The sequence below is a fragment of the Sodiomyces alcalophilus genome, assembly GCF_042370955.1.
Source record: "Sodiomyces alcalophilus JCM 7366 unplaced genomic scaffold ACRALscaffold_2, whole genome shotgun sequence".
NCBI lineage: Eukaryota > Fungi > Ascomycota > Sordariomycetes > Glomerellales > Plectosphaerellaceae > Sodiomyces > Sodiomyces alcalophilus.
Window position 1 is genome coordinate 7,729,246 of NW_027263533.1, and position 24,150 is coordinate 7,753,395.

The following is a 24,150-nucleotide window of genomic DNA, read 5'->3' on the forward strand; positions in this document are numbered from 1 at the left end:
TATAGGTTATACGCCCGGTAAGCTTACATACACGTGGGCGCTAGGCTTTATAAACCCCTTTATCCACTATTTAGAGCTCGAAATCCATCTTGAAAGCAACGAAGAAGAGGTTTCCTTCCTACTAATTCTTCAACGTTACGCTCTTAATATAAGAGCTTCGCTAATCGAGCTTCTTAGGAGTATTCAGTATTTTCTGAATTAAAACGGACTCCTTCGACTAATAGTCTTAGACTCCCCTCCTTTTCTTTATAAGAATAGCCTCTCCTTTCTCCCTTACGACGATTATTTAGCTTTCTATCTCGAAAAGAGGTAATGAGAGTTTATCTATAAAAAGGAGACCTGTTTCTTAACTCCTTATTATATCCTAAACGAAAATCTTCGATCTTTTATCGACTACTAAGAACTATACCTTAAAGTAATAGAAATTAAGGAAAATATTAAATAAAATTAAAGGAATTAATAACTTCGCTATTCTTCCATACCACCCACTTATTAATTACCACGGCTAAGAAATAGCCTAATTAATAAGTCTAAAGATAGTATCGATCTTACCGATAATAATCGGGATTAACCTTTATCTTACAGCAACTTAGGTCCGGGTATTTACTCTCCTGGACTATCCCTTTATAAATTACTCTTATACGGCTCTTTTCTATCAGTTGCGTTTCTAATTTATTAATCCACGGCTCTTTTCTATCGGCCGCGTTTCTAATTTATTAATCCACGGCTCTTTTCTATTAGTCGCGTTTCTAATTGATTAATCCACGGCTCTTTTTCATCGGTTATATTACCTCTTCCGACTAATAGAGGTTATATAGGTCTGTTTTATCGGTTCCACGATCCGTTCCTTTGGTTTTATTACCTTTTTCGACTAATAGAGTGTAACGAAAGGAGAGTCCGTAGACTTTAGTTAAGGAAAAGATATTATAGAAAAGGCTTAATAGCTTAGTATCGTAGAGTAATCGTAGTATATTCGTTAATTAAGCGCTGACTTTAAACTAAGACTTTAACTTAAGGGATTAAACTAATCCCTCGACGCGCGTACAGAGATAGGTTCGGATCGGTGGTCCGTGCGCGGCCATCGGTCCGACTGCATGCCGATGGGTCTGCGATCATCTCGTTACATAGAGGTTATACGGGTCTGTTCTATTAGTTCCACGATCCGCTTTATTGGTTCCACGATCCATTCTACCGGTTCTATAATTCGTTTTATCGGTTTAATTACCTCTTTCGACTAATAAAGGCTATTAAAATTATTAATCCACGAATCGATCCAATTACTTATTATAAGGAAAAAATCAGAAAAAACATAAAAATATAAAATCAAGTATTAATAAGAGCGGGAATTAAACGTATTAAATAGCTATATCTTTACTATTATATTACTATTCCGTTAGGTATATAGTGACTTATAATTAACTATTATATATACTTAGTTAAGTAGAAATTCTATATATTAGATATTATCTATAAAAATCAACCGTTTTAAATACCGCTTTCAGTTTCTAATTCCTTTATTATTCGTGTTATAAAAACCCGACCTTATTCTCTATCTTTAGTTATTTAAAAATAGGAAATAACGAAGATATTAAAGAGAATTCTACCTTTAAACTTCGAGGTCAAGAAGGATATCAAACATGGACATTTAATATTAAAGCTTACTTTTTTCGACAAGGAAAGCTTTTAGAAGAGGTTATAGCCCTACTTCCGGCTAACCCTTCGAATAAATAAAAAGAAGAGTCCTTAAAAGCTATAGGAGATATTCTATCTACCTTATTAGCTAGACCTTTAACCTATATTTATAACCTTGATTCCCTATACGAAATATAGAAAAGGCTTAAAGAATTATATAAAGCTAAAGGCTTCTAGGCTGATTACGAGGTCTTACGTTCACTATTTAACCTTACAGTACCTAACTTCTCTAAGTTGGAAAACTTTCTGTATAAGGTATAAGAAAAGATAGTAGAACTATAGACCCGTAATATAGAACTATTAGACAAGGTTACTTTTACCTGGATCTTAAATAGCTTTAATAATAGATATAATTCTATAACTAGCTAAATAACTTAAGTCTTACGTTATAATATTTAAGAATATTCTTTTAATAGACTTAAAGGCGAGTTAATCAACGCCTCCCGTAAAGTGGAACGCTCTGATACTACTTTGCTCTTAAATAAGGGATGTAAAAAGTGCTCGAAACCTTGGAAAAAGACTAAGGGAAAACACTATGACTACTATAACAAAGCTAGTTATAATACCACCGATTACTTTAAATTACACTATAAGAAAAAACCTAGTTGGTTTAACTCTAGGGCGGGTAAATACTCAAAAATCTCTAAAGAATAAAAGGATAAAAATACCGGATCTAAATCCGTTAATTTATCTAAAAGAGATCAGCAGATTTTAAATCTTCTATCTAAGGGAGACTAGTTATCTAAAAAAGAGTAAAAGGTTATAAACCCTATATCTTAAAACCCAGATAAAGAAAATGATTTAAATAACTCTAAAGTCGTTAATATTATATAATAACGTTAATAAAGCCCTACTATTAATACTAAAGAACCTAGTATTAATAATAATATTATTCATAAGGATATATATCCTCTACCTATCTATACGGAAAAAATAAATATAATAAAAGATAAAAAAGAGGTATTAAACTATTAATCTTCTTTATATTAACCATAATTTATTGATTTAAATATAGATCGAATAGTAGAAAAAGTTCACGAAGTTTAGTTATCTTCGTGCCCTTTAGATCTCGAACAGAACTTTAATATCGATAGTGGAGCTACGTCTCGCGTTATATCTAATAAGGGATTATTTATTTCTGTTAAATCCACGTCCAAAATAGCCAAATAGGGACAAGTAAACAGTATTTCAATTACTTAAATTAGAGATGCCCTCGTTAAATTTAAGGATACTAATAAACAGCTTCTTTTAAAAGATTGTTTATATATTCCTAAACTAGGTACTAATATTAGTAGTCTTCCTGTTTGAGATACCGAAAATATTCGAGGTTTTATAGGTAGTAAAAGACTAGTAATTTTTAATAATAAGTCCTTATTAAAATATACTGCTGCTTTATTATATAAAGGTGTTTACTGGACCACTATACGGGCTATACGCCTTAAAAAATCCAAGCTATTTATATCTAATAATAAGCTTTAAAAACAAAGAAAAAGGAATCTAGAAAGAAGATCCATTTATTTAAAAGATACTTTATGTTTATAGTATAACCGACTAGGCTATATAAATCCTAAGGCCTTAAGCAGTTTATTATAAAATGCCTTACTTCTAAAAGATATATCTATATCAGAAGAAGAGCAATAAAAGATTAATAGCTGCTATGCTTATAGAAGCGCAAAACATATTGCTTTAGCTAATAGGTATTCGGTTAATAAAAATAGGGTATATACCTATTTAGAGCGTGTCTATATAGACCTATATGGCCCTATTATACGTGTAACCTGTAACCGAAAACGCTGAATCCTGTTAGTTCAAGACCGATTAACTAGATATATTTGGGTTATTTTACTATCTAATAAATCTAAGGAACTTATTGCTAAGGCCGTTACCAAATAGAAGTCATAAGTTGAAAATATATCTAAAACCACTATTAAAGAAGTGGATACCGATAGGGGAAGCGAATTCGTTAATGATTCGTTTAAACGTCTTTTTATAGGCGCTATACATTATATTAAACCTCCTTATACACACGAACCTTCAGGCTCTATTAAAAAAGTAATAGGGATTATAATTATCAAAATTAGGACTCTATTATATTATTCAGAGCTATCTTTTTATCTTTAGGGAGAAGCAGTAATAACTACAGGTTATATATATAACCGAACCCCTAATTTAGCTATAGGCTTTAAAACGCCGTATAAGGTAAAGAATAATAAAAAGCCAAGTATTTTAAATATTAAGGTATAGGGGTCTATAATGTATTATCGAAATACGGACTCTAACCTTAAAAGATTAGGCCTACGAAATCTACGTGGTCCCTTAATAGGCTTTATTGATTATAACTATAAAATATATAATCCAGATTTAAAAAGAATAATCTGGGTTCGAGATATATATATTATTAAAAATCAGTTTTTAAAATCTTTAACACAGCGCGAGGAGTCTGATTTAGTTATACTAACAGATCAGACTAAAACTTCCCCTTAAAGCGATCCTATGGAAAAAGCCTCTATCCAAAAAGAAAACGTTTACAGGCTACCTCCTATAGTAGCAATAGGGCTCTAACCGGGACCATAAATCCAAAAAAGACCCACTATAAATAGAACCATTAACCTCTTATAAAGGTGATAATAAGGCTATTTAATATTCCAGAAACCCTCTTAATAATCTAGAAGTGGTGCTTCCACCTTTTACCAAAAAGGGAAGCTATAAGGATTTTATCTCTAAGTCCTTAGATTAATTTATAGATTAAAGAAGTAAAGCCTTACTATATCTATCAGAAGATACCCTGCTAGGAAGTTTTCAGCAGCTTACTATAGAGTCTATACTCTTAACTATAAACACTATACTTAAACCAGCTATATATAAATAAGCCTTAAAAAGCCCTGAAAAAGAATATTGGATAGCGGCTATGGAAGCTAAGATTTAAGAATTAAATAAAAGAAACATCTGGAATATCATTAACGTTAATACACTTCCAGAAAAGGAAAAACGCAACCTATCCGTCTTAGGGGAGCGGTGGGTCTATAAAGTTAAATACGATAATACGGGAAAACCTATAGAATATAGGGCCCGTTAGGTTATATAAGGTTTTAATCAGGTACTCGGTATAGATTACCTCGAAACCTTTAGTACTACTTATAGACCAGAAGGCTATAGGTTAGCTCGTATCCTTAGAGTGCGTCTCGGTTAGAAATTTAAATAACTAGATGTTATAAATACGTTCGTACACGCTAATAAAGATATTAAAAATATCTATACTATATAGCCTATTAGTTTTGAAAACCAAAATAAGGCTAATAGTCGAATGTGCAGGCTTAATAAGGCACTATATGGATTACAATAAAGCCCTCGTTTATAGTATTAATGCCTTACTAAAGTCTAAATAATTTAGGAGTAAAGGTATCACCTCTAGATACTAGAATCTTTACGTATTATAAAGATAACGAAAAAGGCTTATTTTTATATCACGTTAATAATATAATTATAATAAGCCCTAATAAAAAGACTATAAATTGGTTCTATACGGAATTATCTAAGGATATATCTCTTAAAGATTTAAGAACCTTAAGTAAGTTTTTAGGCCATTAAATTACTATTAATTCCGAAAGAAATATAATTTATATAAGCTAAACGGCCTACACTACTAGAATATTATAGCGGTATAACAAGCAAAGCCTTAAACCGGCTAATACTCCTACTATTATAAAAATAACTTTGTTTCCTAACCAGGAAACTGCCTGTTGAGCCGATATAAATCAATATTAATAGGAAATAGGAGCACTACTATACTTATCCCTGTATACTAGACCCGATCTAGCTTTTATAGTTAATAGGTATGCAAGATATATAAGCAATTCTTTAAAAGACCAGTTTATGGCTTTAAACAGGATCTGGGCTTATTTAAATACCTATCCTGATATTAGTCTTGTTTACGACTATAATAAAGACCTTAATATATTCGGTTACTCTGATTAAAGCTGGTTTGATATACCAGAAGACAGAACATTAATAGGCGTTTATACCTGCTGTATAGGGTTAAATAATCCTATAAGCTGGAATTCATAAAAACAAAAAACTATAGCCTTATTATCTATAGAAGCCGAATATATAGGTTTAACCTAATCCTGTTAGGAAGTCGTATATATCTATAACCTAGATTAAGACCTTATTATAGGTCTTGGGCTAGATATATCGTTGCAAACTCCTACCGTTTTACTTAATAACGAAGGAACAAAGAAGATAACCTAAAATCCCAAATTTTATGAAAGAGTAAAACATATCGATAGGCAATATTATTATTGCCGTTAATTATACTTAGACGGGAAAATTAAACCCGTATATATTAATACGGATTATAATATAGCCGATATATTAACTAAGGGCTTAGCTGCTCTAAAGCATAAAACTCTTAGTGGCTATATAAATTTAGGCACTATAGAAGAACTTCTAACAGAGTATAAGAAACCTGATTTTACCTTATTAACTGAATTATATATTAATAGTTGATTGATTAATAAAATCAGAGTAATTATAGGTTTTTTATTCCTAAAAAGAGGAATTTTCCTATAAACTCAGTGGGTTTTTGCCTATATAGGTTTTTCCTACTATACATATACTTAGGACATTTTTCTCCCCAGCATCAGGGTTTTTACCTAAGTAAATATCATCTTTAATAAGCATAAATTGCTTTAGGACTTATTATAACTAATCAGAAGAAATTAAGAAAAAAGGAAAATAACTCTAATACCTCCTATAGCAGCTATTAAGCTAATTTAAGCTAGATAGTCTAGCTTAAGAGGGGGTGTTGATATCTGCTATTAATAACTACTTTATAGTTATAGGCAGTGGAATTAGGAGCAAAAAGATATATATCTTTATACTAATTTACCTATCTTAATACCTGATTATTAATATAGGTAGTTAGTAATACAGAGATATAAGGTATAAGCAGAGACAAGAGTCTATTACGCAATAAAGAATCTACTGCGTAATATATTATGCAATAAAGAATCTACTGCGTAATATATTATACAATAAAGAGTCTACTCGTAATATATTACATAATAAAGAGTCTATTACGTAATAAGGAACTAGTCTGTTGCATAATAAGCAAAGCTTATTATTGCTCTAAGACTAGTCTCTCTATATACTGTTTTTCTATATATATCAGCTTCCTCTCCTTCTTCTTTCACTCCTTTTCTTACTCTTCTTAGTATTAATTACTGTATTCTACTATTAGTACTATGGAATATTACTCTAGTCGATTCACTCAGCCTTCTATTACTCAAGCCCCTTTTACTATCTCCTTCTTCAATCTACGGCTTCCAGTTAAGCTTATGGATTTTATCCAAACTCTTACATCTTTTATATAATATAGTAAGTACGCATTATTATTATAGGATATTAAATCCTTATAGTCTGGTTTTAATAGTTCTAAAGATATTTAGACTTCTAGCCTGGTACTTTAGCTACTATTATTATTAGCCGGGCTATAGTTTATATTATTATTATTATTATTATTAATAGCTAGAACCTTATAGCCCGCTGCCAGTAGACCAAGACTCTTACGTCTATTATTATTATTAATCTCTTCTTCAGGTTAAATAGACTTAACAGAACGTTTCGAAACGCGCGAAGGAATATTTTATAAGAATTAACCGGTATTTTCACTAAAAGTGATTCCTTTATTATACACAACGGGTTAATAAGGCCCGCGGTTAGAAACCTGATTATATACCTGAGTATTAATAGAAGGAGGGAGGTTATTATTATATTCGTTTTTAGGCGTATAGTTATTATTATATTTATCTAAAGAAGAGTAAAGAAACTGATTCTCTAAGACATAAACGTCTCGAAACCAACCAGTCTTTCTAGTTACTAGGTTATAAACCTTATAGTTATAGTCATTAAAACCTATTCAAGCACCTCGAAGTGCTTTTATATCTAGTTTCTTTATATTTGGGTCGTTATTTTTATAATAAACAATAGAACCCTAAACCCGTCTATTATTAATATTAGGTTTCTGACCTTATAAAAGCTCAAAGGGACTCTTATATTCAAGAGCTAAATTAGGTGATCTGTTATATATATAAACAGCTAAAAGCACAGCTTTACCCTAAAGGTATCAACGCAGCCCTAAGTGGAAAAGAAGAGCTCGAACCTTTTCTATTATAGTTCTTATAACTCGTTTAACAGAGCCTTAAGCTTTATAAGTGTACGGTGGCTTTATAGTATGTTTTATACCTGTAAAGAGGCGTTAAAAAGAGGCGTTATTAAATTCTTTTCTACCGTTAGTATCTACTTCTTTAATAAAGAAATAATATTTATTATTACTATTATTATTTTCCACCTAAGCTTTCTACTCCTTTATAGCTATAACTACCGTCGTTTTAGACTTATCTAAGAGCAGTTCTACCCATGGGAACCGGGTAGTACGGTCTAGTATAAACAAAATCCAACGCTTTTTATTATAAGAAAGAGGTTCGATCGGTCCGTAAAGATCCATATAAACCTTTTCTAAATATAAAAAGTCTTTATATTTATTAATTAAATCTTTATTCGTAAGTATAATAGACTTACTCTTCTTATAGGCATTATAGCTCTATATTTCAGTTAACTCTTTATTAGTTATATTATATTCTTTTTAAAGAGTATTAGTATAAAGACTTTTTGAGGTAATAAGGTTAATATAACCCATTCTATTATACCACAGCGTTATATTTTCAGTTATAAAGGTAGTCCTTCGACGGTTATTATGGTCTCTTTATTTATAAAGCTCTTGTTAAGGTTTCTTTATTATATTATTATTTAATTAAGGTTTAACTAACCGTTTTCTTTATTTATTTAGTTTCTTTATAAGCTGTTCTTTAAACCTCTGAAACCTCTTTATTCTAGTTGAGTCTCCTGGCTGTTTCTTTGGTATAGAACCCTTTTATAGCTATTTCGTTATATTTATTATATGTATTTCTAGAGACTTAGCCCCCCCGTTAGAAAGTGCCCGTGCTATAGCCCAGTATAGCCCGTTATAAAGCAGAGCCGTTATATAAAGAAAGAGGGGCTCTTTATTATTAAATAATAAAAGCTTCTTATTTCCAGTAAGACCGCGAGGTTCACTATTAAGATAAGAGAGACTAATAATATTCGTGCCTATTTCCGGTATATAAAGAGACTCTTTTAAAAGCAGAAGCTTTCTAGTATCCCGGAATTCTATTACGTAGTCTCCTTTATCTTATATCTTTATTTCTTTTACCTAACCCTAATAAACGGTTCTTTCTTTTATATTATAAGTAAAAAAGAGTCTTTTATTAGTTATTATATACGCCGTGGCCCAGTTAGTAACACAGAAATTCAGATTAAGCTTAATACTACTTTCTACTTATATTTTATAAATCTTTTCTACTAACTAATTAATATTAAGGTTAGTATTATTATTATTATATTTATTATTAATTCTAGAACTACCCTATGGCTTCCGGGCAGAGACCTCTTTGCTAGCCTCTTATTAAGCCATTTCTAAGCAGCAGAACGATATTTCCAATCATCTATTTAAGTCAAAATTAACTGAGTTATTTAACGATGTATTTTTATTATTTTTCTTTATTGCTTTTTCTTTATTACGTAATCAATAAAGAATAAAAATAAAGAATACCGAGCTAAAGGTCTGATTCTAATTAGCCTAGCTTTAAAAAGTGGGTCTAAAAGTGGCTCTAAATAGTAAAGCTATTTATGGATTTCGTGGCGCGAAGAAAAGCGATGCTCGTATAAAGCGAATAATAGGATTTCCACAGGCGGACTTTTTACTAAAAGCTTATATACCACGTTACGATATCCTGTTATTATAGGTAGCGCGGTAGGTTACGTGGCTTAATTATTATAGTTATTATTCGTGGAGCAGTTATACAAGTACTTGTATTTAATCTATGTATTCGTTATCCTTTTTATTCTTTTCTAAAAGGTCCCTTCGTGAAATGAAGGAATAGTATATCCGATTATAACAAAGAGTCTTATTCCCATTATATAGTTCTTCCGAAATAGGAATAAAGAGCTAGCCTCTTAGCACGACTCTTAGCGACCGTATTAGGAAGAATAAAGAGCTATAAACCGAGGTATCGGAACGAACGGTTCGAACCGATTAGCTATCTTCGGGAGATAAAGGGATTTTATACGGTCGGAGATAAGGATCTACGACCGGGGGAGGATAAAGGAATAGCCTGAAAAGGCAGGTAGGAGTCTTTTTAGTATTTTTGCGTGGCCCAAAAAGGCGGGAGTCTTTTTAGTATTTTAAGTAGAATAAAAGGGTAGACAAGAGTAGATTTCCTTCTTTACTAACCCGGGCTTATAACCTTATAATAGATTAGGCTACGAGTAGTAGGCTATACGCGGGGAAAAGAGGAAAATCAAGCAAAAGCTATTAAATTCGTTAATCCGTAGAATTACTGCTTATTTCACTTATATATAGTTATATATAAAGAACTAAGTTCTGGGATTTCTTCCTAGATCCAGGGCTAGCAAAAGACCCTGAAAGATTGGGTGGCGATTATTACGTTAATAGCCTACGCGACGATTATCACGCCATGTTATTAGTTTAAGTAATAACCAAGATATCGTATATACGATACCTAGTGTATTTATATTATATATATTATAAGCTAAGTATATATACACGTATAATACGTATAGTATTATAGTATAGGTTAAGCTGATTATGAAGTAGACGTCTAGTTATGTAGCTATAACCATATACTGTTTATTTTAGCTTAGATATTATACTTATGATTATTATGATTAGTACTTATTATGAGTATAATATCAACACTATAGTATACGGAAATTAGCGTAGATCTAGGTAACATAATACGCGGTTAATTACATTACTATTCTATATAAAACTCAAGTATACTATTATTATAAGTTATTATTAATGGGATAATAACCGATTATAATAAGCTACTTTGGATATTAGATTACTAGAACTGAGACACTATTAAAGATCCCACGTGATATAACGAGAAGACCCACGGAAGACTTAAGACGAACGCTTAACTTAATACCAGCTGTTTAAGATAAGATACGCTATGATATGATAATAAAGGGGAATGACTTCTAGATAAAGGTATATATAAGGCTATAATAAGTATTTACATCGTTGAAAAAGGAAGATAAGGAAAATAACGTTAGTATTACTACCTACAATATATTATACAATATTTACCGGACCTTAGGTAAAGCATATAGGGCTACTCCTGCCTTCTATATAATCTAGGTAGACCTGCTATATTAAAAGTATACCTATAGTTTGTTAGTTTAGTCATAATACCGCACCGCATATACTCCTTTACAGTTACAGGCTTTATATATAGCTAGGCGGTATAATTATTCACCGGTTATTCACGACTCCTTTAATAATAGATAAAAGATTAAGTGTTTAAGATCCTATAAAGCTTTATTTACGCTTTATTATAAGGACTTTAGGAGATTAATCTTTATATTTATATTTAGCTTTGGCTTTAAGAAGTTATTTATAAAAGATTCTTAGCGGCATGATCTATACGCGGATAGCATCTTATAAGCTAGAAGCCTAGTATAAGCTAATTAAGCTATTCGTGACTGGATATTATTCTAGGTTAAGTAGTCTTTTCGAAGGCCATGTCTAGAGCATAGGGGGTTAGGCCAGGAAAGTCCTTATAAGGATACCCAGTCTATTATATCGCCTATAGGATATAAGCTCTAAAGGAGCGGGCGTGATATCGCGGATATAATTTCTTCAAGCCAGAGAGAGCATGGATAGGAGGAAATAAAAAATCTTAGTAGTTATATAGAATATTTAATAAGGTTTAGTATATTTAGGAATAGATAGCCGAGTCGCCGCGGGGACTAGTACCATCCGGACCAACTTAGTATAGTATAGTAGGAAGACTACTAGCGGATAGTTCGTGGTTTCGGAGGTGATTTTAGGAAGATTCTCTAGGGTTGTTAGGAGATAGAATCTGGTTATCTAAAAAAAGGGTTGGGTAAAGCTAAGCTCCTAACTCAAAGGTTTATTGAATAATTTAACTATTAATTCGACCTGTTAGTTTATCTTATTCTTTATTATCTTATAACGTCTCTTTACTTCTTATATTGAAACCCCGGATACTTAAAGAACTGACTAAGTAGTGCTAGATAATACGGTCGCCTTATAGAACGCAGTGAATACTAGCCGCCTATAAAGAGGTCTAAGCTCTTATTAATATAGGCAGAGTTAAAGGAGTAGAACCGCCGCCTATTACCGCCTCGAGCCGCCCTTTAGATCTAATATACGAAAGATAGCTTATTCAACCTGTATATAGCTAATAGACAGGAGGTATTTAGATATAGTATAATATAACGACCTAACTCTATATATATATTATAATATATTACTATATACCCGCCGGGGCCTACTAATAATAGTCGGAATAATAGGACTAGCGATTCTCGCTAAGCCCTTAATAAAATATCTATTACTATATTAGATATCTCTAAGTCTATAGTATATATATATTACCCTTTAATAGATATATAAATAATATTTATATTATTATAAATATATATATACTTATAGTTAGTATACGCTTCCTATAATATAATTTTTATATATTAAAGTATAAACCTTATATAATAAATAATAAATTACGATAATATTTATATATACTAGTAAAATTAGATTTATATTATAGTAACATTAATACGTTTACCCTATAATAGCATATTATATCACTAGGTAAGACTAATACTTAATACTAATCTTATATTATACATACTTTCGAAGCTATAGAAAGTATTAGCCAGAATCTTATAGTGTATATAGCTTATGACTTACATCGACGGTTAACGTTCTAGAGCTATTAAGTTCCTGGTCTCTGTAAACACCAACTAAGCTCTCGCTATCCTGAAATAAGCCGGTCTTAAGGCTTATTACAATAAACTGCATGCCTGGTCCTGCGTGATCTCGTATATACTTCTTGATCTTATCAACGTTAGCATTATCCAAGGCAGCATCTACCTCGTCAAGCACAAAGAAAGGGCTGGGCTGATAACTGTGAATGGCGAAAAGGAGTGCCAATGCGGCCATCGTCTTTTCCCCGCCAGAGAGATGTTCCATATCTCTGAAGCGTTTAAGAGGTGGCATGGCATGATACTTAATCCCTGATAGGTAAGGTGTGTCCGTGTCCTCCTCGATATCAAGGTAAGCTTGACCACCTAGCGGGTAGGCCTCCGACCGAGTAAGGTCTTTGTAGACATGGGCGATCTGTTCTTGGATATGGGCGAATGCCTTGCTGAACAAGTCAAACCGCTGAGTCTTGACATGATTGAACTGATCCCTGGCATCCCTCAGTGCCTTTCTTGAGTCCTCGAACTCTTTCTCCGTATTCTTCAATCGTAGCTCAACGCTCTCGAGCCTTTCCATCGCTCGCATGTTGGGGTTGAGCTTTTCGAGTTCGGTCGTTAAGACCGCGATGGTCTTTTGTAAGCCTTCCCCGACAGTGGCATCATCCGACTACCCTCTACGTCAGCAACAGTCCGAATTCAGCGATAGCACTTCCTTTTCATGGGCAGTTACCTGTTTCAATACGTCACCAACACCGTCGAAGTCAATAACAATCCCATAATCATCTCGTGCCGCGTCCATCTCCTCTCTATGGCATTCCTGGTCAAGGTTCATAGCCTCGGCGTCATGACGCAGAAGATTGTCTTCGTTTGGGAGCATGTCTAGTGACCCAGTCAATAGAGGAATCTGGAGTTGTTCCAACTTGCATTTTCTGAGCAAGGCAAACTTGCTGGCACTGTTTGTCTGCAATTTTGCCTCCAGCCTGGAAGTCTCCTTCTGCCTTGCCTCGATGCCCTTGTTTCCTTCTTGGACATCCGCCTGGGCCTCGGAAACGGAGTCATTTGCCTGTCTCAGATGTTCGCGTGAGTCTTCGAGAGCTTCTCGGAGTACATCGAGCTCGGTTGACGCCCGGCCTAACTTGTCGTCCATGCCTGACTTTGCTCGTTGATATTGCTGCAATTCATGCTCAAGATGCTGGCATCTCTTCTCCATTGTCGCCACCCTGCCACAGAGATCTCTGTGTCTAGAATCTGCCCACCGCAGAGTGCTTTTAAGGCGCTCTTTCTGGACTTCAAATGCCTTGCGTTCCTCTTCAAGTTCACGATGTAACCCCTTATGCTCAGCTTCGTGCGAGCGAATGTCTGCCAATCCGAGCCTCCTGCAGAACCCAGCAAAGATTTTGTCCTCAATCTCGAAAATTGCAACTCGGAATTGCCGCACGGCTTCTTGCGTCATGTGCAGCTCCTCTCTTTTCTCGGCTAACTTAGGAGCCCAATCAGCCAGGTGTGCCTCTTCGTTGTCCCGCTCCTTCCTTCTGCTGTTAATGTTCTTTTCAAGATGTGACAGTTCACTCATGGCTGACACGAGTTGTGATTCCAGTGCCTGGAGATTAACGCGAAGTGTTTCCTCGGCGCGGCGGTCGGGCTTGGGTAGGTTGTCGATTTCATCCTTGTACTTGCGGGCAACTTTTTTCAACGCCTGAATATCGTCATCCTCAAAACGCCGTTTGCCGCGTTTGTTCTCAGAGCCCCTTCCACCCGTCATCAATCCGGCCTTGTGTATGACAAAACCTTCGAGGGTCACGGCCTTGACCTGGATCTTCTTGTCGTAGCAGATCTGCTTAGCGATGTCAAGGCTATCGCACACTACCGAGCTACCACATGCGTACGCCATCGCTCGCTCATATGATGGATCAAAGTCGAGGGTATCGATTGAGAGACGGGCTCCTGAGACGCCTTTGATGCCAGTGTTGACCGCATTTACCTTAATATTGTCCAAAGGGATAAACGTCATTGGAGGGAAGCGTTGATCCTTCAGGTACTGGACACACTCTAGACCCGTCTTTTCAGTATCGACTATTACAGACTCGAAGTCCCGACCAAGGGCGACAATGATAGCTTCATCAAACTTCTTTTGTTTGGGTTTGCAGAGATCACCCACACGGCCCTTGACACCAGGGTAGACTCGTTTGAGACTGCTGACCATCTCCTTCATCATCGTTTCTCGATCGTTCTGGCGGCGGCCGTCGTCTGCTTCGCGCAATTGTTTCGCAATATTTTCCAGCTTCTCTTCCAACTCGATGCGCTTATTGTGTGTTCGCTGACGTATGGACACAATCTGACCAATTTCTTTCTTTGAAGTGTCTATGTTTCGTGACAGGCTCTGCACCAACGCAACAGCAGCCTCTTTGCGCGCGCAAAGTGAGTTCAAGTCGTCTGCCAACTGGTTTCGACAATTGGCGATCGTGTCGACCTTGCTCCTGAGACTGTTGACAGTGACCTCATCCGTTTTCAGCTGCCGTAAAAGATTGTCGAGCTTAGCTTGATTACCTGAGGTCATGGAGAGGACCTGATTGCGGAGGATGGTGTATTCTTTCCGGTCGGACTCGCTGAGCTTCACGCCTTGTCGATGCATGCGTTCATTGTACTCATTTTCCTTGAGTTGCTGGGCTTTTTCAGCAGCCTTGAGCCTCTTGGAGTCGCTGTCTATGGCCTTGGCCTGCTCATCCCGTTCCCTGCGCGTAGCATCGAGGCGCTGGCGCAAATGGTGGATGTCGCGGGTGCTCTGCTCCACCTTCTCGTTGATTGGTATCAAGTCGTTCTCCATGTCTTCGATGCTTCTCTCCTTGGCCTTCATGGCCTTGTCAATGTTGGCGAGATGCCTAGCTGCACCTGATTGCTGCACTCGCGCTGTCTCCAGCCTCTTCTCAAACACGGCCATGTTACGCCGAAACTCCTGAAGGTTTGCCTCGTGTTCATGGATCTGCGCTGTCGACTCATCCATACTCTTCTGGAGATGATACAGCCTCCAAAGAGCATGGTTCACAATCGCCAGGTTCCGTTCCTCGGTCTTTTGCTGGAATTTTTCCGCCTCTCTCTTCTGCTCCTGGTATTGCTTGATTTCGGAATTTATACCACGCCGTCGATGCAACTGAAAGCTCTGATTTTCTGCGGCCTGCTCTGCTTCACTTTGGAGCCTCTCGTATTCCGCTTTGAACTCCAAGCTCCCAGAGATCTGCTCAATCAAGCGGGTCAGGTCCTGAGGAGATTGTGCAGCGATAGCTTCAACGTCGCCTTGAAATACGAGAAAGTTTCTGGCCTTGATCAGAATGTTCTCCGCCTCTAAAGCCTCATTATATTGCTGGGCGGTTACAACACGGTTATTGATGCGGTATTCGCTGGATCCCTGGCTAGTAATGGAGCGTTTCCATCTTTGCTCGTCGCCAGCGTCATCCTCATACACAGCCATTACCCACGCGGTTTTCGGATCATTCCATGACGCTCCGGCGGTAGATTCATGTTCACCCAGCTGAGAGTCAACTTTCGGGGCTTCTGCGGATCCGTCGTCATTGATCCTGGATGTTTTGAGAACACGGCCACGGTAGACAAGGTCCTTCAGGTGAGCTGACCGCAGGTGCGATGACTTGATGCCAAGGACAAAGGATATCGCGTCCATGCTGTTTCGAGGTCATTGATCAGGACGCCGCCTCTGACGTTTGGGAGGAAGTTAAACATACGAGTTGGACTTGCCTGATCCATTAGGGCCAATAACGGAGCTGAGGAAATATATGTTAGCCTCATCAGTAAGGGTCGGCTCAAAGCCGCGGATGTAGGAGTCGAAGCTTCGGGTAACCAACGTAAAGTACGAGTCTCCAAACAGGAGCATGTGGTGGCCCTTATAGGATTTGAAGTCTGTAGCATGGGTATTATGGTCAGGGAACGTGCGCGAGTAAGACCAATAATTACATGGGAAAGGGCTACGGCCGTGGGAAACACAGGCAACATCCACACATACTGAAGAGCTCTAGACGGATAAGCTTGCCCATTGCGACGATGTCTGGATGTGTCTTTGTAGGTGTTGATGGTTCTGGTCAAGGGGGCCATCTGGCCATGGGAACCGCCAAAACCACTCGTAATGAAAAACAGGTTCGGACAGCCGTGTCAGGTTCGTGACGAGAATAAACAGCGCCGAAATAGAAGTCGGACATTGGAATTTGGCGCGACGAATGTTGCATAGACTGGCCCGAAACGAGCACGGAACTAGTTGTTCCGGACCCGAAAATAGGAGTGGGCCTGCCGCAGGAACAAGGGCAGGATTTTGGTATACAGATCAGAGATTTCTATAGACTTAATTAAATTAATAGGTCGATCGCTTAATTACGTGTTTTTAAATTATATACTATTTATAATAATTAAGAGTCTTATTTACTTAATAACCTATTAAAGCTGCCTTTATAGTATAGTGGTAGTATACCTAGTATACGGTTAGAGGACCGGGTCGGTTCGAATCCGGCTAGAGGCGCACGTAAAGGAGGGAACCCGTTCCTTTTTTACGCTACTCGGATCCTATTCTAGGGGGCCCTTATCTGCCTTAGCACGTATAATAAGGGTTAAATAGGGGGCCTATTAAACCCACCTTCCGCCCGGCTTCGCTAGTCGATAACAGGTGCCACGGGGGAGTTAGTCGCCCCACCATAGAAAACGAGAAGACGGTACCGCGCTATCCCTAAGCGCGTAAGTAAAATACGCGGCGTCTCTTCCACGATACGGAGGTAGCCTTTTACGCTATTACGTAAGCGTTCTGCGTAGGCATATAGCCCGCGTTAGCTCTACCTATAACTATAGAACAGGGAAGCTTAGGAGCTTTAAACCCTAGGAAGCGCACACATAAGTCGCCCGTAGTAGGCCCGCAGGGTTAGACCTAGGGCACACAGAAAGCGTATAAACCAAAACCAAGATAATCACGCGCGCGCCGTTAATTAAGCACGTAGTCGGCTTTAAAGCCGTTACGGGCAAAACACCACCGGCTTCCTAGAATAGAAGCCACGAGCTTCGTATATATATTAAGTTAGTAACGGGGCCCCCGCGGTACCCGTATAAGGTAGTAATCCTAGAGGAGGAGGGTATAGGGGTTTTTATCTAAGTCTTATACTAGTTCCCTAAGTCTTATACTACGGTTTTCCCCCCTATAGGCATCTAAGAAGGACCGTATAGTTAGAATTCTAACTCCTAGCTACTTAAGGTAGGATAAGGATAGCGGAGTAAGAGATAATAAATAAAATAAATAAATAAAAACCTATTAAAGCTATTTTTACGCTAAGCTACTTATAGTAATTTTTAATAAATTAGACTATAATTAGTAGGCTATTCTAGCGGAAAAGAGGAAAATTAAGTAAAAGATATTAAATTCATAGATTCGTAGGATTACTGCTTATATAGATATTTCTTAATATAGTTATAGATAAAGAACCAACTTCTAAGATTTCTTCTTAAATCTAGGGCTAGTAAAAGACACTAAAAGATTAGGTAGCGACTGTTATATTAGTAGCTTACACGACGATTATCACGCCACGTTATTATCTTAAGTAATAACTAAAAATATTACGTTTTTAATATGCCTTTATAGTATAGTAGTGGTGTACCTGGTATATAGTCGAGGTAACTGGGTCGGTTCGTATCCGGCTAGAGGCGCACGCAAAAAGGAACTCCTTTTCTTTTTTACGCTACTTACAACCTCTTCTTAGGGGCCCCTATCTGCCTTAGCATATAGATAAGGGTTAAACAGGGGGCCCGTTAGACCCACCTTCCGCCCGGCTTCCCTAATCGATAATAGGTGCTATACGGGAGTTAGTCGCCTTACCGTGGAAAAACGAGAAGACGGTACCGCGCTATCCCTAAGCTTGTAAGTAAAATACGCGGCGTTACTTCTATAATACTAAGGCAGCATCGTACGCTATTATATAATCGTTTATAAAGGCACGTAGCCTATAATAGCCCTACCTATAGCTATATAAAGAGAGTAGAAGAAGGTTACGAGCTTTTATACCCTGGGAAGCGTATATACTAGCCGGTAGTAGGCCTATAGGGGCTAGCCCTCGAGTATACAGGGCGTATAAAAACAACATAAGGCTAATTATACACGCGCTGTTAATTAAAATACGTAATCCGCTTTAAAGCCGCTACGGGCAACGTTATAGGCTTCATAGTATAGAAGCCGCGAGGTTCGTACTAGTAGATAAGTTAATACAGGGGCCGCTATACCGCCGTATAAGGCATTAACCCTTAAAAGAGGGGAGTATAGGAGCTTTTATCTAAGTCTTATACTAGTTCTCTAAGTCTTGTACTACGGTTTTCCCCTCTATAGGTATTAGAAAAGGACCGTATAGTTAGGATTTCTGGCTTCTAGACTACCTGGGTAGTGAAAGGATAGCGGAGTAAGAGAATAAATCAATAAATAAGTAATTTTAATACCTCGTGTATTTATGTAACATATATTATAAGCTAAGTATATATACACGCATAATACGTATAGTATTATGGTATAAATTCAGCATGTTATATAGTAGATGTCTAGGCATATAGCTATAGCTATATACTGTTTATTTTAACTTAGTGTTACGGGTTAACCCCGTAGAGATAATCCGGTAAAGCGCCGGATCTTCCGATTAATTATATCGTGTTCCTGGTGGGTCGCCGCGATATTATACTTAGGTCGTAAGCGCCTATAGCGTTTTCTCCTTTTCCTTCTTTTCTTCCTAGCTTTAGATAATTCTATTATTTGGCCATACTTTATAAACAACTTACAACTAGCCGCTTATATATCTAAAGCTTAACGAAACCTATACGCTACGCTAATAACGATAGACTACTAGTTCGATCCACTTCCTAGCGCTCTATCATGTCTAGCGGGCGAGTCGCCTAAGGCCATAGAGTAGAAGAGAGAGATTATTAACCCTTAATAGACTTAGGTCGTAATCTTAACTACCTAGGTCTAAGAATAACAGAACGCTATTAATTAACTACTATAAGCGATATAAAACTAATAACGCATAGCTACGCCGCGCCTAGCCAGCTTATCGGACAAAGCTATATAAGGCTTCTACCCGCCTAGCCCGACGCCTATACCCGACCCGATACCCGCTTCGAACCTATAAACTAAGGCACTCCTATTACTATAGAAGTTTAACAGTAAACGCTCAGAGTACGTGAGCTAGTTACCCGAGATTTATAAAAAGCTCCTACTAGACTAACAGCTTTTCTAGAGCCCTTGCGAGAAATGGTATTTTATTAATATATGCCTAGATAAGACCCCCGGCCGTATTATCGCCTCCTTTTAGGCCACGGGCGGAACCGATAGCTAATATAATCCTAAAGACTTCCTTAATTACTTTAACTATATATATAAGGACGTTAACGAATAACCTTACGTGGCTAACGCCCTATAAACGTTACAATAGCGGGAAGACTAAGCGTTTAAAAGCTTTATGCCCGTCTTTAAATAATAGCTAGCTATTATGGGCGGAGGTTAATAGAATAATATAGCGAAGATCACGTTCTTAGAGGGAGCTCTTAGTAGTCGCTTCCGTACCGCACGTATTACCGCGAAACTACTAAATAATTACCACGCTTAGGTAATAAAGGTATAGAGTATTAGTTAAAGACTTAAAGCCCTCGCTATAAGGTCACGGTTTAGTTAAACACCCCGTAATAATAATAATAATACTAATAACTATACCCGTGACCACGACGGTGATATAAAGATAGGAGGAGTTGATTAAGTATAGGCTAAGAGACAAGAGATAAGAGAGTGCTATAAGTATAGAAAGAAGGGATACCTTACTGAAAATTGCTAGTTAAAGAAAGGAACGCCGAGGATTAAAAGGAAAACCATGTAACTAAGGTCTCGGCGACCTTAGATAATAAAATAACTAATATAAGAGTCATAGATAATAATACAGACTCGGAAAAAGAATAGCTCTAGTACGAAAACGGGCACTAAAGTCTATTATAAGGAAATAAAGGGATTAAACAGAGTTTATATCTTAGTCGCGTAATAGTTATACAGCTTTTATACGAGCGCGGTCAAGTAAGAAGTTAGTTACCGCTTATATAGATACTAGATATAACTATTTTATAGCTATAAACGAATATCTTATAAAGTACCTCTGCCTCCTATTAGTCGATAAGACTAGAAGATCCATCTCGGGGTTCCCTGATATTATAGGGCTTACTAAAGGCTTTACTATCGCTGTATATGATCTTAAGATCCGTGGATATATATAATAACTATATACCTATATAATACTAGGATTAAATTATAATATATTCCTAAGGAAACCCTAGATAGAATATAACGATATTACCTACTATATACAGAGGCGTCGCCTCTATTATAAAGTAGACCGGATAAGTGACCGAATTTAGGGCGAAGAAGAGCCTGATAATATTGGAGTAATTCGTGGAGCTTAAGTAATAACCGCGTTAGTGTTTACCGGTATTATACGCTGGTTATAAAGGAAGTAACGGTTCGGAAAAAAGGAACTCGCGTTTTACGTAATTAGTATTAAAGATAGCGATAAGGCCCTCCGGGGTAAGTAACTAGTTAACCCTCGGAAGTATGTCCTAGAAAAGATCCTATCATAATTCCCCGATTTATTCTCTAACTTATAAGCGAACCGCCTTCCCCCTTATTAGCCCGGAGTTAACTATAAGGTAAACGTTATATAAGGGCCCGATAGTAAAGAGCCAGAACTACTCTAGGGCCCTCTTTATGATATATTTAAAGACGAGCTATTAGTCCTGCGGAAGACCCTTAACGACCTAATTAATAAGGGGTTTATATAAGCTAGTAGCTCCGCCGCCGGAGCCCTAGTTCTATTTATAAGACAGCTAAAAGGTAGGCTATGATTCTATTACGACTACTGCGCCCTAAACGCGATTATATAAAGGGACTATTACCCTCTTCTACTAATGACCGAGATACTCCGAAACCTAAAGCGAGCTAAGTAGTTTACGAAACTTAATATAGTCGCTGCTTTTTATAAGATCCAAATAGCCGCTAGCTATAAAACGAAGATAGTATGCCGAACCCGATTCGGCTTATCTAAATAGCTAGTATACCCCTTTAGACTAAGTAGTGCCTCTATATCCTTTTAAATATATATTAATAAGACGCTATAGCGCTATCTTAACGATTTTTTTACCTCTTATATTAATAATATCCTAATCTACTTAAGTAGATTCCTCCGCGACTATAAGAAAAAGGTTAAACTAGTACTATAATCGCTAAGCGATGTAGGATTAATGCTTAACCCGGTAAAGTACGAGTTTGGTATAAAGAATATAAAGTACTTAGGGTTTATAGTTACCGCCGGTTAAGGAGATTTGTATAACCCTAATAAGCTAAAAGCGATCCCAGAGTAGGAAGCTCTGACCTTAGTAAAGAGAGTCCGAAGCTCCTAAGGCTTTATAAACTATTATCGTCTATACATAAAGAACTTGGCCTATAGTATAGCCGCGCTGATATAACGAATAAAGAAAGACTAAGCGTTCTCCTAGGGTCCTAATAAATAGGCGGCTTTCGAAGAAGTTAAGAAGAAGTTCCAGGAAGAACCGATCTTACGATAATAGATCTTAAGCAATAAGACCTTTATAGAAACCGACTACTCGGGATTGGTATTAGGAGGCGCTTTAGTTTAAGAAGATAAATAAGGACGTTATTATATAGTCGCCTACTATACACGACGACTTCTAGGAGCCGAGTATAACTACCCTATTCACGATAAGGAGATATTAGCGATTATAAGTTACATGATATACTAAAAGGCTAAGCTCCTAAGGTATAGTCGCTTTATAATCCTATCCGACTATAAGGCACTAAAATACTTTATAACGAAGAAGATACTTAATAAGATATAAAGCCGATAGGCTAGTAAATTAGACTAATTTAACTTTATATTAGAATACTATAAGGGTGCCGATAATTATACCACTAATACCCTCTCGTAAGGAGAATAGAATAAGGGAAAGGACTAGTCTAAATAACCAGGAATAGGCATAGTATATTATCATAGGTTAACTCCTCGAAAGTGAATTTCCGGTATAAGGCCGGAACCGCTAATTAGCACGTAGATCCGACGCTCGGACCTCGCGCTGCCCTTACCGCGGATTCGTATAAACCTAGTAAATCCTGCACCTCTCTATAGACCTTTTCCTTTCCGTTCCTTAATTTTAGCTAATATAATTACTCGGCCTTACTTAGTGCGACTAACCTATAACTAGCTGCTTATATAGCTAGAATTCAGCGAACCCTATATGTCATATTAATATAGACTTAGGTACGAACGCGCCGTTAAGCGGCGGCGGTCCTATAAACCCCACTAAGCTAGCTAAGTGAACGAATAGAAGGATTACCGAAGCTATGAATACGAAACTCGGTCTCTTATAAGAATAAATAGCTTAATAATAAGAGCTTCTTTACCGATTTATAAATAGTCTCGCGAACGCCTAGGCCCTATAATAACCTCCTCCTAACCTCGCGCCTCCTTTAGAGGGAGGCCCTTTAAATACACCTATATAGTTAATAATAGGCCCTCCTACCCTAGTAACCTCTACTCCCCTTTAAATCAAAGTCTTTTAGGAACTATATTAGGAACTATATCTGCTATATACTAAGCCTTTACAATACCCCGCGAAGTTTAGTAGAAAGCGAATAGAGTCCGCTACCTGGTTAAAGTAGATATATAATAAGCTCCTGCTAAACGAATACTTATTTAATAACTAAGCCGAAGTATAGTACTATATTAACTTATACCTAAAAGGGAGTACTTAGTGAGTAGTGTTAGCCTTCCACGCCGCTAAGGGGCTAGGAGGTACCCGCGACCCAGAATCGTTCCTTACTTACCTAGACCGTATATATAAGAACTAGAACGAATAGCCTCGCGTTGCCTTTACGCTATATTCTCTTAGATAGCGCGAGGAATAAACCTTCGTGTAGTTCCTACCGGACTTAATAAGTAGATCGCATAAGCAGGTAATAGCGAGTAGGTAGACTCGGCGAAGATTACTTTCCTTAAGGGAGCCCTAACTCAGAAGCTACGTAGCGCCCTAGTTAGCACGAAGTTACCCTATAACTATCTAAGCTAGGTTACTAAGGTCTAGAGTATCGCCTAGAAGCTAAAAGGTCCACGTTTAACTAGCCGGAATATTTATATACCGAATTAAACCTAAAACTCAAAGACCAACGCTAATAAAGACGTTACGATAAGGAGGATAAATTAGGTCTAGCCCGCTATAACTATAAACCGACCTTATAATAACCGGGAGTACTAGGGGTATAGGAAAAAGGGATATATCCGTATAAATTATAAGTCCCGGGATAAGAGCTTAAAGGCTAAGGGCGCCCGCGTAGCGAAGGTTTAGGCCGGGGATAGTAATATCACTATAAGCTTAGATAGCCTATATAATAAAGAGTCGGAAAAAGAATAGCTCTAATACGAAAATAGGCGTTAAAGCTAATAGCCGCTTTATAGTAGGAGTAAGAGGCGTTTAAACACCTAGCTAGCAGCGACTTAACCCTAGTATTAACATAAGTAAATAAAAGATATATTT

General features: G+C 37.1%; 1 protein-coding gene and 1 non-coding gene across 2 annotated transcripts; one reads left to right on the forward strand and one right to left on the reverse strand.

The window, feature by feature from the left end:
• Positions 1-12,325: 12,325 nt before the first annotated feature.
• On the reverse strand, positions 12,326-16,701 carry ACRALDRAFT_1062253 (uncharacterized protein). Its single transcript, XM_071016565.1, has 6 exons — positions 16,556-16,701; positions 16,398-16,452; positions 16,278-16,316; positions 13,274-16,217; positions 12,533-13,210; positions 12,326-12,481 (listed from the first exon to the last, which is right to left on the reverse strand). The coding sequence occupies exons 1-6, from the start codon at positions 16,584-16,586 to the stop codon at positions 12,464-12,466; spliced, it is 3,765 nt and encodes a 1,254-aa protein (XP_070878257.1). The 5' UTR covers positions 16,587-16,701; the 3' UTR covers positions 12,326-12,463.
• A 287-nt stretch (positions 16,702-16,988) lies between these two features.
• ACRALDRAFT_t85 lies at positions 16,989-17,062 on the forward strand. The gene has a single exon. It is a non-coding gene; the product is annotated as a tRNA-OTHER (tRNA).
• The last annotated feature ends 7,088 nt before the right edge of the window (positions 17,063-24,150 follow it).